This window comes from Equus asinus, chromosome 4 (assembly GCF_041296235.1).
Source record: "Equus asinus isolate D_3611 breed Donkey chromosome 4, EquAss-T2T_v2, whole genome shotgun sequence".
Taxonomy (NCBI): Eukaryota; Metazoa; Chordata; class Mammalia; order Perissodactyla; family Equidae; genus Equus; species Equus asinus.
Genome location: NC_091793.1, coordinates 117057263 through 117075175, shown reverse-complemented (window position 1 = coordinate 117075175; position 17913 = coordinate 117057263). Strand labels below are relative to the sequence as shown.

The window sequence follows — 17913 nt, the reverse complement described above, 5'->3', positions numbered from 1 at the left end:
ATATGGTGGCAGCTGTGGTGACGCATTCCCCAGAGCTTGAGACTCAAGCTAATTTGGTGATGGTGGAAAACACAGTAGGAACTCAAACAACTGTTGCTACTTATCTTACTGCCAATTTGACTGTGGGAAGTATGGACTCTAGTTAGAGCCAGGGGATGAAGGAAGTAACTTGGATGGCATAGAATCCTTTAAAGGTCACTTTATTCTTTGAGTCATGTGTACTGAAGATCAAATCATAGTCCCCTACATTCACCAACTAAATGGCCTAAGCGAGTCCCTGTGTTTTATCATCACATGGACAGGGTTTGGTGCTGCCCTAGGATTCCTCACCCCTAAATACAGCAGTCCCTAGGTGATCTAATACCCAAGGCTTGGACCTCTGCTTCGTGATGTGCCTATAAATTGGGCCCCATTCAACTTACAGTGGATGATTGTGAATTAATCAGATAAATTCATCTCTATTGATGTGTTATCAAGTGCATTATTATTTCTAGGTAACGTAGATAATAAAATTCGTAGAAGACATGGATGATTGCTTCTATCTCACTGCTGTTAATAAAATTTATGTCTGTTAATAAATATGTATCTTTAAGCACTTACCTTCAGTGGGTGGGTCAGCAGTATTGCCTCCTATGAAGAGCAGCGTTATTAATTTACATATAAATTATTAATTTACATCTATTATTAACTTACATATAAAATCTGAAATACTTAAAACTATTTTTAGATTAAAATTGATATATCTATTTAAAGTAAAATGGGAATATAGAGAGTAATATTTATTTTCTCTACACATACGCATGCATATATGCAAATACATATTACTAAGATTGTAATATGTTCTTTATTCCTAAAGGTGGAAATGTCAATTCAGAAAATCAGTCCAATACTTTCCAATGCAATGGATGTTGGTTTCAGCCTTTCTGAATTACAGAAGATTTTGAATAAATATTTGGAACTAGATATGCAAGCTAAGGTAGACAAAATAAGAATTATTATTACAGTTAGGATTTGGTAAATATGGTTTATTGTCTTTATACTAGATAGCTATAAAACTGAATCCTGGTTCTCTTGAAGGTTGCGATTTTAAATTAGTATTGTGGCAAATAGTGACTTAACAAGTCCTACTAGTATGTGCATCTAAATTATTTATATGTACATGTGCATTTATTAGGGCGTTTGAGCTCACTGAAACTCAGCATTATAGCCTGGCATTAAACACTCGCTTGGCCCCTTTTCCTTGCCTGGGTGATGTTGGCAACCCCCTTTGAGGATGCCAGAGGAGGGAGGGAGAGTGCTTCTCTGAGACTCTTTGTGATTTTCTGCTAGAGGAAGTTACAAAAGGAAATTACCAGAAGCATGCCTTAAAGCAAGATTCCAGGAGGCAAATAAAAACACCGTCTTGCTGGCACACCCAGTGTCCAGGGACAGAAAATGCCCCTCATCTCCCTGGCACCTTCTCTGGCTCCCTTTCACATGAGACTTATGTTCAACTATTCCTGCTAGCAGCTCCAAACCCGCCCTGAGCCCCAGGCTGCCCCAGCAGGTGTTGCGGAAAGTGAGCCAGGCCCTCTCCTGGCGCCCAGGTGGGCGGTAACCGGCCCTGCTGCCCCTCGGTTCTCAGCCCATAAGGGCCTCCTTCACAAACAGCGCCCTCACCCAAAACTCACAGACAAACCAATTTTTTTAAATGGGATGTTTCTAATTAATTATTTAAAATGTTTAAAATAAACCATATGTCTGAATTCAATTTTTTTCCTTATTTAAAAAGTTTTAGAAGGAAGAAACTCCCCTGCTTCCTGCTTCCCAGAGTGCTGTCTGGAAGCAGCGCTTGTAAATTGAAATTGCCTTCACTCAATGGAGTCCTTGGGAAGCATGTTAAACACAAGCAGGGAAGCAATCCCTTCTTGCTGCAGATGAGAGTGAAGCTTTTTTTTTTTTCATTTTTGCTTGATTCCTAGCTTGGTCTCACATGAAATTTTACACGGCTCTTTCTGTGGCAACTGTCTATGTGATGCCTACAGCACCTGCTCCTCCATGTAGTCAGTAGTTCGATTGCATGTGCCAGAAATTGCACTTGAAAGAAAACACAGGAGAGCAACCCTAAGCAAGTCACATTCCCTGACTCTTTAGGCTGTTTAAACTTCATATGGAGTGTTTCCCCTACACCTGTTTTAAAATCCTTCTAGAGAGATTTAAATGACTGCATAATTGATATGTTATTTTTTATAAGTTAAAAAATGAGTAAACGACTTCTATAAATTTGCCATCTCTTATATAACAAAATTAGTTTAAGAATTTGCTAGAGCTATTGTTAAGTTTCATAAAGCAATTCTCGAGTATAATTATTTTATTCAAACTAAGTAAAATTTCTGCCAGTTTGTTTTACAACCTTTCATACCAAACAACCTTTCTTCTATTTGTGATCCAGAAAAGAGAAGGCTCTACATAAGAGGTGTGGCTGATAGAGTGAAAGAATAATTTGAGACGGTTTTCATTTTAAGATGACTTTTTTTTAAATTTTGAAAGTTGTGCCTTTCTTTTATTGAGGAGAGCCTTGGTATGAGTTCAATTAATAATCGTAATAGATGGATGTACAGAAGGTAATGAAATGTGAATGTTCATGATTCCACTGTTGGCTTCTGACCTCCTGTGCTTTGCTTTCATAGGAGACATCACATGAATTAGAAGCAGCTGCAAAACTTATGACAAAGAAGAAGGAATTTGAACCTGATGAAGCAGCATCTCTTTCTTCTAAAGTGAAATGGCTAGAGGAAGAATTAAACATACTCGGTGAAAGGATCGGCTCCAGGTCACAACTCCTGCAAACTTATGTGACATTTCTAAAGTCATCAGAGGAGGTACGGTACCTATAAGCTGACCTTCTTTGGCAAGGTGGCCTCTGCCCATCTTCCAGCTTCCTATGGGGATAGAAGCCCTCTTGGGTAATCCATGTTCTTCACCCCCGCACATGTACTCACTTATAGGCCCTTTATTCTCCAAAGCAATGCACAAGGACTCAAAAAGTAAGTTCTTTTACTAAAAAAAATTACAAATTGTCTGTATAGATATATACACAAATAAGCAAAGTAGTCGTGTTGGAGTACTTTTTACTACAGCCTACAAATATTTACAATATCCTAAACATAGATGAAAATGATTTAAAAATAAGTTATTTTCTATTTTAAAATGTCACGAATCTCTTTGGACACCTAAGTAATTAGTGTGATTCATTTAAAATACACAGAAGTGGAAATTACTGGCTGTTGGGTCCAGTCTCAGATTTGTCTTGTTTGAAGACTTCTAACAAACTTCCTCTGAAAGCTTCTTCTGAGGCATTGTTTTGACTGGTTTGTACTAGATAATTCATAAAATTCCCTCTAGTAGGATAGGATTTCATCTCTCAGAGGTCCCAGCTTCTTAAAGATGACGTCAGTAATAGAAAAGTGCTAGGATTCCACCTCATTTAACTCTGGTCCCAGTGCACCTCGGTGCATGCAGGTCACTCTCCTTTCAGGGACGGGGCCCTGATTTAGTGGGAGGTGGAGCCAGCAGGGTCCACTCAAGGGTGAAGCCAGCCAAAGTTAGGTAGCACACTCGTATTCCATCTTCTCATCCCACCTTCCCAACTCTCTCACGATTACCTCCCACCACCACCGTCCTGCCTACACACATTTCCTCTGTTAGCTCTCCTTGTACAATATTCTGAATTCTCACCACTCCAGAGGAAGGCCATGCCCAGACCCTGGAGTCTCAGGAAACCATTGCCTCCTTTTCCACATCTTTACTCCATGTTTTGTAATTTCTGGCTTTTTTTCAGTTATTCGTAGCCCTGAACTCTCATGGTTCAGCAGAGGTCTTACAACTGATGGGATTATCCTGTTGACGAACATTTTTATTAAGAACTTGAAATGGTGGAGAACGTACAAAGAAGTGCTTGTTTTCTGTGTCTTCATTGCCAAAAATGTACCTTCTTGGCTTCTAGTTCAGCATCTCCTTCCACGGCTCACTCTGGCCTCTGGGACCAAGAGCCTCTCTAGGGCTGGAAGCTTAGCTTTGCAAACAACTTTCTCAGAAGGACCTCATGTCCTTCCAATCTTCCCAGCTTTCACTAAATCTATTTCCTGCCTGGCAGAGCCTCCTGTCCTTCTAATCTTGGCAGTGGTCTCAATCTGTCACTCTCCTACTCTCTCAGGCTTTCCTTCTTTCCTCACCTGCTCATGGTTACACATTTCCATTCCACTCTCCATGCCCTCAACTCTCTGCCTTCCAACCTGACTAACCCTGCCAATTCCCAATACTAGATCCATCCAAGACTGTTTACTCATCTTCTCTTTCCAAGCTTCCAGATGCTTCTGCAGAAAATCATACAATTGTGCTGACTGGCGCTCTTACGAATGTATCAGTCTCTGCTTCAGCTGGGTCCACCATATGCTCCCTAGTTGGTGCCCAAACATCTTACCCCAGTTTCCAAGCCTAAATCTTAGCTTATAACCTTACCTCATACGTGAGTGAAAAACACAAGGCCATTGAGCCTAACTGCCTTGACTTCCTTCGACTTTCAAACCTAATAACGTGTTCACTCATCTTCCACTGTTGCCAATAAAGTCCCCACTCGTGTCCAGCATTAATCTGTAATCAGGATGCTCCTTCTTCATGCAGAATCTAGCACCAGCAACCATCCTCTAATACTTCAGATTTGCTTTTTCCCATCGCTTCCTTCCTTTTGGTCTACAGTTATGTCCAAATGGTCTTGCCCTCACCAAGGCTACCACTCTATAATTTTCCTTCCCTTCACATCTGGACTCTTGGAGTGGGAAGATGACATTTCTTGCCTCTACTTGGTCATCCTCTCCAGTCCTCATCCCACTGCTGTTTAGTTTATTCCCCTTTCAATCCTGCCATTTGTCACTAGCTCACTCCACTGAAAATGTTCTCGTAAGCTACTTACTAGTTAACAAATGAAATGGTGTATTTTCAGTCTTCATCCTGGTTAATCTCTCTGTCACATTTAACCTGGTTACTCTCATCTCCTATGACTTTTTTTTTTTCTGGGAGTGATTCATCCTGAGCTAACATCTGTTGCCAGTCTTCCTCTCTCTTTTTTCTTTCCTTCCCCAAACCCCAGTACATAGTTACATATTCTAGTTGTAAATCCTTCTAGTTCTTCTATGTGAGCCATTGCCACAGCATGGCTACTGACAGACGAGTGGTGTGGTTCTGCGCCTGGGAACTGAACCCAGGCCACTGAAGCAGGGCGTGCTGAACTTTAACCACTAGGCCATCAGGGCTTCCTCTCCTTTGATTTTTTTTAAAGAACATATTTACCAAGGTATAATTTACTTAATTTTATGCTATGTACCTACTTTAGAGTGGAGTAATTTTTAGTATATTTATAGGGTTGTGTAAGCATCACTGTACCCCAGTTTTAATATATTTCCATCACTCCAAAAAGAGCCTTGGTGCACACTTTTAGTCAATCCTGGTTTCCACCTCCAGCCTTGAGCAAGCACTGATTTGCTCTCTGTCTAGACAGATTTACAGTATTTGAATATTTCACGTAAATGGAATCATCCTGTCTACTTCTTTATCTGTTCCTTCTCCTTTGCCTAAGTCAGTTCTCTGTTCCTGAAGTATGATGTGTCACAGAGTACCTGCATATGCACATTCTCTCTTTTGCACATTCTACACACTTTCCCTACAAAACATCACATCCCCATCTATGGTTTCAATTCACTAATAATTCAAAAGTGGTTCCTCAGCCCAAACTCTCCAGACCAATGCCTTCAACTTCCAATCATTCTAATCACCTATGTATCCTGTAGGTTCCTAAAACTGAACAAAACACAACTGGTTATCTTTTCCTCAAAGATGCTTTTCCTTCTGTATTTTGGCATTGGATTAATGACCCCACCATCTGTCAGAAGTCCTAGGTAGAAGCTTCAGTCTTTTTCAAGCCTTCTCTTAACAATTACTTGTTTCATGCAGGCTCTGTGCTTTTCACTCCTGATTTCATTTAATCCTTACAACACCTCTATATTCGGTTACTATTACCCACATTTTACAAATAAGTTAAACTGAGGCTCTGAGAAGTTAGAGATATAAGATCAAACAACTAATAAACTTCAAAGCTGAAGTTTAATCCGCAATCTCCTCCCTTTCATTTTTCCCTATTCCAAAGGCCATGCTATCTCGTGTCTGTCTATAGAGATGACCTAAAAGACTTAATTCCCCTTCCTCTTTTTGCACCTTCATTTCTTTGGCTCAAGCCCTTATTATCTCTTGCCGAGCTTAAAGAAGTTGTCTTCTGCCTATTCTCTCTGCCTCTTGTAACTCTCCCCTTCATTCCTCCTTTTAAAAATTGGTCATTCTAAAGCAAATCTAATCATGTTACCTCCTGAAATTCACGTAATTTGACAAATGTAACTTGTGAAGTATGTTGCAAATAACTTTTACCAAAACTGGATAAAGTATTAAAGTTTATCATTCATTCACTTAAAAAACAAACTAGTACAGATTCAAGGGAATTCTGCATTCAAGGAGTGTTTTTTGAACAGTTAGAAAAAGATGATGAATTAAAGTTTACATTTTGAGAATTGCACATAACTGACAGGCCAGCAAGTTGACACCCCAGCCTGTAGTGCACAATCCTGTTAAAGTACTGATGGTTGTCATGCCGATTCTGAGTCATCCTGTAGCCATCAGTTGTTTCAAACTAATGAGAATGTGTCACATCATGTTGGTTACAGTAGAAAACAAGCCGAAACCTACTGGCCAGTTTTATCCCAGCACAATTATCCCTCTAGCCTCTTTCTCACCACTCATCTTGTGCAACAAGAACTTCACCCACACTAAGATCATTGATCATACTCTGAACCAGCCAGTGTTTTCAAACTCGTGCCTTCACATGTTAGTGCTTCCATTTGGGATCCCCTTCTCCTACTTTCTCTGACCCTGGACAATTCTAAAAGATACAGATCAAATGCCACTTCCTGTGGGAAGGCCTTCTCTATTTACTCTATGTAGAGTCGATGGTCCCTCCTCAGTGTGCCCACAACACTGTGTGTATACTTGTCTTTTGTTGTAATAATCTGCTTATGGTTCTCTTTCTCCCAGAACTATGATTAAGAACCCAAGGAAATAAATGTTTAATTTTTACTGAGTTAATTTAACTAACTCGTGAAGGATAAGCAGCAACAGAAAATTGAGGAAAGATCATTCTGGGCTGAGAAAACAAGCATCAGCAAAATAGAGGCATGAATAAATGAAATAAGGGCAATGAGGAGAAAACTCTGTTTCTTAGTGTCATTTGTAGGCTCTCCTATTAAGTTCATTTAATTAAGAATGATGTTAAAATCTGTAAAATATAGTGACCAACCATTTCCTGAAGTTTCCCACCCTATTTAGATTGCTTTTGGTAGTTGTGAGCTCTTTGAGTTTTGTGCTATTGTCCATTAAGCATTATTCAAATGCATAAACGCAAATAACTTGCGTCAAAAATTGTCTACTATTTCCACATCACCTAATTACATGTTACTCTGTAGTTCCACAGGCACATTTGCTTTTATGTAAGATCTCTTCAAAGAGAGCGATTTAAAATAATCTAGTACTGCTTACTTCGGTTAGCAAATGAGAAAACACAATTCTAGGGAGGCGAAGTAAGATAGCTCAATAAGATTAACTCATGGAAGCAGTTTAATATGAATACTTGTACAGAAAATTAGCAATTGTTTGTACTCTTTTGTTCTGGTTTATCACTGATAAGTAGCAAATTGTGATCTACTAATTATTTTTTCACTGACTTACATTTCTTTCTGATTTGTATTCCTTGATTGCATATAAACATATAGATGTCTTTCTTCTGAATTATAAAACTCAGCTTTAAATGGAACTACACCGGTGTTTGATATAAATTGTCCCCAGTTGCAAAACATACACATATATAATACATAAATATGATTTTGGCTACGGTAAGTAGGTCTTATGGGTAATAAACTTGTCAGTTCAATTTAGTACCCAGTGGAGGTCCTGTCTGTCAACATCCTAAATAGATTTTCATGTCTTTTCAGGAAATTGACTGTATTCGATAATTATTTAAAGAATTCCGAAATGCAGTTTCCATTTAATTTTTACACAGGCTTTGATTGGAATCCAGTGTTATTTTCTTTAAACATGTTTCTAAGCCTTCTTAACGTTCATTTATATTCTCCTTTTTGTAGGTAGACGAGCAGTGTCAGAGCCTTAAGGAGTTTTACCAAACTGGAAACCTGCAGAAGGAAGAGGATGATGCTAAAGCTAAGCATTGGTCTGACTCAGCTGAGAAGCAGTGGCAGCTATTTGTAAAGAGGAGTTTTTTAACTCAAGACCTAGGGCTTGAGTTCCTTAATTTAATAAATATGGTGAGAATGACATTAAATGAGTCACCCCTTCTGCAAGGATGACTTGTCAAAGTCAAAATCATAAATTCAAAAGCTCAACTGTCTATTAATCAGCAATGTTGGCTTAGAAAGTTCTTTTTAGCTTCACTCAACCTAGAATGGTCCTGAAGTCTAGCGTTTATGTGCTTATTTGGTTCTAGACCTCTTGTTAGTTTACAACATGAAGGCTATGTTAATTACTAACAAGAAAAAGTGTGTATATTCCAAATGCAACATTGTTTTTATTACATAGAATCCTCAGTAGAAGTTCAACCAAAAGTTCTGAGTTATGTTGAGAGTGTGCATCAAGATCTTTACAAAATTTCCGGCAGCTTAAGACAATGTCTAGGATGAATCTTCATTTTAAAGAATTTCTTACTATGCAGATCTTTTTATAGTGAAGCTCCATTGTATTTAGAAATGTACCCTAAAGTTAAGCTGTCGATTTATATCTGTTAAATGTTCTAGAATCCGTATATCAACCTCTGACGCATATAAAGTTCTTTACAGAATTCTTAAAAGAAGGCTAATCCACCCCTCTTTCAATACCTCAAGTATCTCAATTCATTGTTAGAAAACTCTAGCTGCTAGGAAATATTTTTTTTTTCAATGTTAAGTCAAATTGGTATTCATTTCTTGTTCTAACCCTCTATTGCTACACTGGGGAATAAAGTAGTATTTTTACTTCATTCCTCTTACAAATGAAAGTCCTTCAAACTTTGAAAATAGTTGCTATTTCTAATCGAGTCTTTTCTGCAGCTAAACACATAGAAATCTTTTCTATCATTTATGAGATAACTTCATTTCTTTCTCCATCCTGATCCCTCCTCCCAGAATTTTCTGTGGTTTCTCAGAATCAATCATAAAATGTAACCAAAAAGTGAAGTATCACTTCAAAACAAAGTACAACAAAGTTGACATCATTCTTTACTAGCGAGACCTAAGATTAGGTTAACATTTTTAGTAAGAATTTCACTTTGCTGGTTCATATTAAGCTTGTGATGGAATAAAACTCCCATCACATTTTTATGGCAATTCCTGCCAAGCTGGGTCTCTCTCATCTTATGTCTGTGTCAGCTGTTTATCTTTTCCATACAAATGTGGGCCTTTATATTTATTTCTGTTTAATGTCATTTGTTAGTCTTCACTCGTGATTCCATCTTGTTAAATTAATTTTGAACCTGCTACCTACTACATTAGCCATCTCTCCCGGGTTTAGTTCTATACATTGATAAGTAAGCCTCTTATGGCTGCAATTAGATCTTTTATAAAAGTGGCTGATGGGCAGGTTGACATACCAACCCATTAAGCCATCAGTTGGTTAACCAGTTTTTTAAACATTCATGGATGCTCCCAGTAGTATTTTACTTCAACCAATATTTCACAACCATTTTCTTAAGTCTATCATGGGAGACACTGCTCAAAACAAGGTCTACCCTCCTAGTATCCTATCAATTACATAAGTAGAATTTGGCATAAATCAGGTTGACTCCTAGCGATCAAGGCATTCTTTCCAAAGTGCTCACAAGCTGCTTAATCAACAATGAATTTATCGTACTGGTTTTCAATGTAAAGCTTACCAGTCTGTAAATTATGTAGCCATCCTTTTCCCCCTTTTGAAAATAAGGGCATTTTCCTTTCTCTAATTTTCTGGCCATTTTCCTATTTTCTGTAGATTTGCAAAGATAACTGACATCTGCAGTTTTCCCAGTTCTCTGAGATGTGATTAATCCCAGTCTGGAGCCTGAATTCCTTTAGAAGAGTTAGATTCTGCCTAACTATCCTCATTCTACTTTGAACTACAATTTCCTCTTTGTCTTCTTTGTTTCAGTCTTTACTGTTTGAAGGCCATTCTTGCTAAATCAATGTGGAAACAAATAATAGTCTTAAGCAGCAGAGAAAACGTGCTAAGCAGTTTGCCCATGTTCTTAAGTTATAGAGGTGATTTATTGTAAAAAATAATTTTCTACTTGGAACATTTAGAACATATGCTCTCTCTCTCTTTCTATCTTTTACATTTTTACTTTGTTCAGTGTATCTTTTTCCACTCTTGATGAGTGTACTTCTCTAATTTACACTCATAGGGCATTCAAATATTCGCAAACTGTGTTTTTTGGCCTATCTTTTTTATTAGTAATTTCATTGCAGAAATTTTATTTTTCGGTTCTGAAATTTCCAGTTGCTTCTTTTTTGTTAGATTTATATTGCTGAAGAAATTCTCTTTCTTGTCCTCCTTCTCCATCTTTCCTATACTTTCTTGACCGTTTTAATTATGGGTATTTTTTAAAGTGTAAGCTAATTCCAACATCTGGATCTGGAATTGTTTTTATTGCATATTTTTCTCTTGGTTTCCAGTCATGTAAGCCTGTCTTGGCAGGACTAGTGAATATTTATCAAATGTCAGGCATTTTGCATAAAAAATTGTAGGAGTTCCAGATAGTGTGATTTTCTTTCCCCAGGTGGATGTTGGTGGGATCACTTAAGCCAGTTAGGAGCTGGTGAAGTTGAATGTGGAGTGAGGTTCTGTCAAGGCTCAATCTACTCTGCTGATCTTGGGCTCTCAAAGTTTTCAGCTTAGAGCTTGGTGCATTCTTTGAGATCTCGCCAGCAGCAGGTCCCCAACACCAATCTTTGTCTTGGAAAACTGCTGAAAACCTCCACTCTGCTTTTCAGAGGCTTGTGCTTAGTTTTTTTTAATCCACTGCCCTGTACAGCTCCCATATTTTGTTAATGTCCTTAGAAGAAGATCAGCTATGTGCTCGATACCCCCTCCCCCCAAGTGTCTGCCAAAAGCTCTGTTGGTTTCTCTGTTCCCCAGCAAAGCCTCAATGACCAGCCTCCCGTCAGTGCACAGAGTTGGGAAGTGCCCCTGGCTGGGGCAAAAGTGGTGACAGGTGAGCTCAGGTTCTTCCTTCTCTGGAGTCTCAGCCTCTTTACTTCTTATTCTCACAGCAGCCCTCTGCTGCCTTCGAATAGATGCTTTCTGCATTTTATCCAGCTTTTCTAATCGCTCTAAGTGGAAGCACTGTTCTGCCACTGGCTATTCCATCTTACCCGGAAACGGAAGTCCTTTATTACTTATTTAGAAGGTTGAAGACTGTACAGTCAGATTTTCATTTAAGATCTACAGAAGGAACCCATTCCAACTCACGTTTTGTATCTATGTCTAAATAAACTTATGTTATCATAATATTCACATGCCTGTTTTGAGTTCTCAGAAATAGTGTGTGTTTTACTACACACCTTGGTAGTCTTTTATCTGGTATTAGAAACATTGTCACTTTACTCCAAGGTCCTCACCACTGTCATATGGTAAATAAATTCCTTCTTATTGGTAAGAGTTAAGGTCCACATAATGGTCAAGTTTATTGGTTCAATGACATTGGGAGATATGAAATTGTTGGTAAAGCAAGTAAAACACAATTTTTATTCTCTTTCTACTTTTTGGACCATTAAGCTTTTAAACAAACATTATTGTTGAAACGTGGTAACCAGTTTGGTTGTTAAAAAAGAAGGAGGCCAGCTGGCATTTTCCGTTAAGTGTTCTACTCTTGATTGGGTTGCTGTGGTTCATATTTTCAAGTTTGAAATTGAAAATTTTTCAGTTCATCTAAATATCATCTCAATCAAAGAAACCAATTTATGCCAGAAATCTGGCAGACATCTTGACGAAACTGCCAATTTACTGATTTATAGTGGTGAATACTAAGAATGCTCTCCAGGATACTGCCTTCCTGTTATCAAAGTATCTGGAAAGCAAGACATCAGAAGACCATTCACTGTGTGTGAATCTAAATGGAAAATGGATAATTTAGTGCCCGAATTAGACAAGATTATGGCAAATTTTTCCATGCCCTTACACAGAAGTAGAATGAATAGTGTGTTTACTAACCAAACCTCAAGCAAATTATTCAATCTTCCTGAGCGGCCAAAATACTTAAGTTGCCAAATATGTAATCACTCTGCTTGGATCCTGCTAGCTAGATATCAAACAATCTTCCTACGGTTCTCCCTTTCCTAGACACGACTCAGACCAATTTTGATTAGAGTTGTAATTTACATGTTGCAATTTTCAAGTTTACATTAGATTATATCCTATATTACATTTTGATTAATAGTTTCTTAATAATACATGAATGATACCCTAGCTTTATTAATAGATAAAAAATGTATTTGTGGGTCTTGCTATAGTTGTCTAATATCTTTTATAGTATGTAGCATCTTATTAATCATAATTACAGAACACATCATTTTATTACTAGATCCCCAAATTCGTGGGGGAAATCTCATTTACCACTTGCAGTTATACTTTTTGCAACTAATTAACACTTTAGAATGTCCAAATTAATATAAAAATACAAATGTGCAATATTAATGTCATTTAAAATAATTTAAAAATAAGATGGCTTATTATTTAAATTATTTTGTTACATATTTAAGATACTATCTTCTGACTACAATCTAAAAGATTCCTTAGCTTTTAGATACCTAGCTGTCACTGCCCTTATAGAAATCCATGTACAATTCCTCCTTAGAAATTCAAGGATTTATTGAGAAAGGCTGGCCATCAAAGTAAAAACCACTGTTTTGCCAAACAAATATTCTTCTGCATTTTTTGATGTTTGCACATAAAAAAGTACATGGTCTTACTCTTTACCTCTCTTATCTTTCATCCTCCAATTGAATTTCCCCTTGTTTAAAACCATTCTTCAAAGGATTTCAAATCAGTCAGCCAGAACATATCGAAGTTGAGAAGAGGTCTTTGAATTTAGATATTGTGCTTCTGGTGCACAACAGAGGTACAAATATAGAGATATATAAGCCGCAAAATTCAGTTCTCACAAAAGGGAGTAACTTGAGGAACTGCTCACTAGGGAAGTTTAAAATAATTGTAAGATATACAATGGGATAGTTTAAGGAGAAAAACTGGCCCAAAACAAGCTACCCCCTCATATTCCACGATATTGAGATTTTGACATATTCTAATGAGGGTGTTAAAATAAAAAGTGCAATACACTTCGAAACTTATGCATTAAAACATTCTTGACTTCACCACTTCTAGATCCCAGCGCTTAATCATGCCTCAAGCCCAGGAAATAACCAGACACTAGCAGGGGACTCAAACACCACTGGGGTCTTGAAGAATCCAGGACCAGCTTCCAAGCATAGAATATGGGCTCTGAGAGCCTCTCACGGCCTTTTCAGCCTTGTCTTGGTATCAGAACTGAGCTGTGCTTCAGCTGTGATCAATAGTTTGCCTCCTAGAATCATTTTATGCAAAACTATTGTACTTCTTGGGAAAGAAAAGCCATAATATGGATTATTAATTTAACAGGCAAAAGAGAATGAAATATTAAATGTGAAAAGTGAGGTGCACATTATAGAGAACACTATGGAAAGACAGAAGGCAGAAAGGGAAGAACTCGGCCGCCTTCGGATGGTATGGCAACTTAAAGCCACTGCAAGCAAGCCTGTGAAACAACAGTGGGGAGCATTCAAAGAGCAACTTAGAAAGGTGAGAGGGCATGCGCCGGATGTTATTCAGCCTTAAAAAGGAATGAAATCCAGACAGATGCTACAACACGGAGAAAACCTGAAAACATTGTTCTGAGTGAAAGGACCCAGACACAAAAAGATCAATACTATATGATTCCACTTATATGAGATGCCTAGAGTAATGAAATTCACAGACAGAAAAAACAGAGTAGAGATTACCAGGGCCTGCGGGGAGGGAGAATGAGGAGTTAGTGTTTAATGGGCACAGAGTTTCTGTTTGGGAGGATGAAAAAGTTCTGGAGGTGGATGGTGGTAATGGTTGCACACCAGTGTGAATGTACTAATGCCATTGAACTGCATACTTAAAATGGTAAATTTTGACATGTATATTTTACCACAATAAAAACAAAAAGGTAAAGGAAACCCAGGTCCCGTGCTTTTGTTCATTAGCAGTTTAGAACCACAAGATCACCGAGGTGGTGAGTGTTTTCATGGAGATTGAAAAGTTTGATGACACATCACATCATCACTGGAATGATCATATCATATTTGCTGGCGATGTCACGGAATACATATGCATAACTATCCAATGTTTATTTCAGACTACTCACAGCTTAAAACTTCTTCAGGAAGCACTTATGCCTGTGTCTGCGCTTGACCTTGGAGGGAACCTTGAGACCATTTTAGGTCTACAGAAAAAATGGAATGAAATGAAGCCTCAATTCCAGGTGAAGAAATAGATTGATGGACTTGGGTGAATGGAAGAAAAATTTAAAATCTATTTGGTTGTGGTTTACCTAATTAATTTTCACAGACTGGTGAATTACTAATTTTTCTAAACAAAAGCATTGCTTGTCTAAAAATTCACTTTAAAAACATTTTTCTTACTGTTTTTCTTCAGTGTTCTATATTTGGTGACACATGAACATTCAGGCTAAAAAATATCTTTAACATATTCTTATCTTAGATTATCTTAATTTGCATTAAATTAGTTCCTTATTAATGTATTTATCATGTCTTCACTCTAAGTATTTTCTTAAGGGGTATAGACGTGTTTTAGATGGAAACATCTCAAAGTAAGGATGGCAACTTCTGACACAGAGAGTCTAGCCTCCGTGTGTGAAATCACCACTGTGATGTCACTGCCCCCAACCACTGGCACCCCAGACCCCTACCACCCTCCCAGGAATTTTGCTGTGCTCTCTCATTCTCCCTCTCAGGGAGCCCTCAGGATATCAGAGATAAAACCAAGTCATATTCCCAGTCCCTGACTGCTAGATGCATTTCATATCCCGCACCTCCTGCCACCCCTACACCTAACACGACTCCCGAAAATAGTAGCCAGTTGCTTTATCCTCCTGCCTGGATTCTTGTTCTTTGTTGCAAAGATAAGATACCTGCATTTCTGTTTGCCACTACTTCGTTAGTGTTGGCTTTAGAGAATGCCAGAATCAGACAATTGAAGATTTAGGGAATATCTAATTTAGATTCCTTTAAGACAAAACTGATGTAATATATAACCACCCTACACACAAAAAACACACACACCATTGTAACCCACAGTGAACTCTTTCCTCTAAACTCTCAGAAAATTCAGTTAGCCTACATGTGAGGTTCTTCGATATACCCTATGTTATATGTTTATTTGCATTTCGCGTGCGCAAACATGCACGTGCCCCTGCACATGTGCGAGTGTGTGTGTGCGCGCCTAACTCCTCTAATTGAGGACCATTCCCAACCTTCTTTGGCTCTTTCCCTGTGACATGCATATATTTGATGCCCACAGGCTTGATTTCAGCTTGAAGAACCTTATTAAGCTATTCTTCTGAAGATTATTTTCTTAGCCTAAGTCGTTTCCATTACTTTTATCTTTGATATAAAATCCATTCCTGAAATTATAGCTTCTTCCTCTTTGAGATGTCCACCCTTTGCAAGTTCTACCCCAGGATCTGAATTCCTATAAGGGATATCTGAGCAGTGCTGGGTAAAAGGAAGGCAGTTTACCCCTCCCTACATGTGACAGCTATTTGTGGATTCTGGGATGATTGATTTTAAAGCAGCATATCTACTGTGCTGCTCAGCTGGTGGTTCATTCTGATCATTCTTTTATCACAAAGGACAAGTAATTCCCCCAACATAGTTCTACATTGTCTTCTCATGGTGTTCTTACCATACTACCTGATTCTAGTCCGTATTAAATATCAGAGATGATCATGGCTTCGTAAAATATCTAAAATACTTTTATTTAACAGATGACTAGAATATTTGGTGTGTCATAGAAATATATAACTTTCCATCTCACCACCTAGCTTTGAAACACTTTTTTTGCATTGCTCATAATTTTTTAAAAATTTCTGAGTAGATAGGGATGGAATAATATATCCCTAGCATCAAGCACAAAGGCTGGAGTTGCAGGGGTGGAGGTTCACAATAAGTATATGTTAACAAATGACAGAATGATTCGTTATTTAGATCTTCAGATAGTCAGCTGTAAAGTAAAAAGCTCTCTAAAAGCTCGATTCCTCTTACCACTTCTAACTTTTTAGCAACTGAGTGACGAGGTTCAGTACATTATAAAAGAATCAGAAGAGTTAAGTGGCAAAGGAGCCCCTGTGAAAGAGAAGTCTCAACAGCTGAAGGACCTTATTCACCTCCATCAGAAACAGAAAGAGAGAATCCGAGATTACGAAGATATCCTGTACAAGACAGTCCGGTTCCACCAAGTAAAGGAAGAGGTCAGACTTGTCATGGATGTCTGGAAGGCCCTCTGTCTTAAACTATGAAACTAAATATTAATTATTATGTAATAAAGGCCAAATTGCTTATTCTGATACTAGAAGCTTTCCACAATCTGGCCTCTAACTTTTCTCTCACTATGCCCATCCTCCCTTATGTCCCAGTTCAACAGAGCTCTTCTTTGTCCCTCAAAGATGGCACACACATTCCTAACTCTGAGCCTCTAACTCCTCTCTGCTGTCTAAACCCTGACCCCGCTTCCAGCAATCCTGCCTACTTGGAGTGATTTCTCTCTCTTCTAAATTCCCAGAACTCTCATTGCTTATTCCACACAGCTGTTATTTTTAGCATCTTGATTCCTAATTACTTTTCGATAAACATAGCTCTTTTCTCACCAACTTGAGTGTAAGCTCTTTGACGGAAGAAAACAAATTCAATTTTTCTGTATCTCAAGTATCTGACATCGTATAGGGCTCAGTAAATATTTATTTGTTGTTGATGGCGGTGGTTGTTTTTACAAAAACTTCACAGTTATTAGTGTCTATTAACAGAAAATGGAGATGTATTGATACCCTTTTAAAATAGGCTCTGATTTTACTCAGACCTCACATTTAGATCTTGCTAAGGTTTTAGGCCATGACCAAAACAAGAGTACTTTCTTCTTTAATACAAATGATAATATTAGTCCCTCAATTTTACCTGTTGATTTGCAGCATTGTAACACTTATTTAGCTATAACACTAATAATTGTCAATGGGCTTGGCAGCATTTTGACCAGCTAGTAACATATATTATAGGAAATAGGCTTTTAAAAAAATCTGTTTTCATAATAAAAATATGAAACATGCTAACTGTGAATGCCCAAAATTCCAGCTGGGACGTCTCATCAAATCAAAAGGACTGGAGTTTCTAGAACGGCCAACGGAAGTGGATGATGCTCATGATGCCCAGGTTTACCTCAGTCGCTCTCGGGAAAAGCAGGCCCATATAGACCATCTCCATAAATTGGCCCTTTCCCTGGGAGTGGAGATCATCTCATCAGTGCAGCAGCCTGTAAGCAACTGAGAACACCATCATTTATCCCTAATTGTAGCTGGGAAGTGGGCTAGCATAGGAAGGAAGCCAGGCAGATTGCTTAGCATATGTTACATTAAAAAAAATATTAAATCATTGGGGTAGTTATTTGTGGTGAGTTTCTACCACCTACAACAAAAGAGAAAAATATTAAGGAGAAAAAAATCTGACTATAAAAGTTGTTTAATAC

At 38.0% G+C, this 17913-nt stretch overlaps 1 protein-coding gene across 17 annotated transcripts in view; it reads left to right on the top strand.

The window, feature by feature from the left end:
* The window catches only part of CCDC141 (coiled-coil domain containing 141), a 176547-nt gene that overhangs the window by 125379 nt on the left and 33255 nt on the right, over nucleotides 1-17913 (top strand). For 13 of the 17 annotated variants that reach the window (XM_070508186.1, XM_070508185.1, XM_070508184.1 and 10 more), the window contains 7 exons: nucleotides 857-976; nucleotides 2670-2861; nucleotides 8220-8399; nucleotides 13753-13932; nucleotides 14516-14641; nucleotides 16460-16648; nucleotides 17523-17702. In XM_070508186.1, the coding sequence (XP_070364287.1) occupies nucleotides 857-976; nucleotides 2670-2861; nucleotides 8220-8399; nucleotides 13753-13932; nucleotides 14516-14641; nucleotides 16460-16648; nucleotides 17523-17702 (1167 nt within the window). The remainder of the gene's footprint in view (nucleotides 1-856; nucleotides 977-2669; nucleotides 2862-8219; nucleotides 8400-13752; nucleotides 13933-14515; nucleotides 14642-16459; nucleotides 16649-17522; nucleotides 17703-17913) is intronic. The other 4 variants (XM_070508194.1, XM_070508188.1, XM_070508187.1 and 1 more) reach the window with 1 other exon arrangement.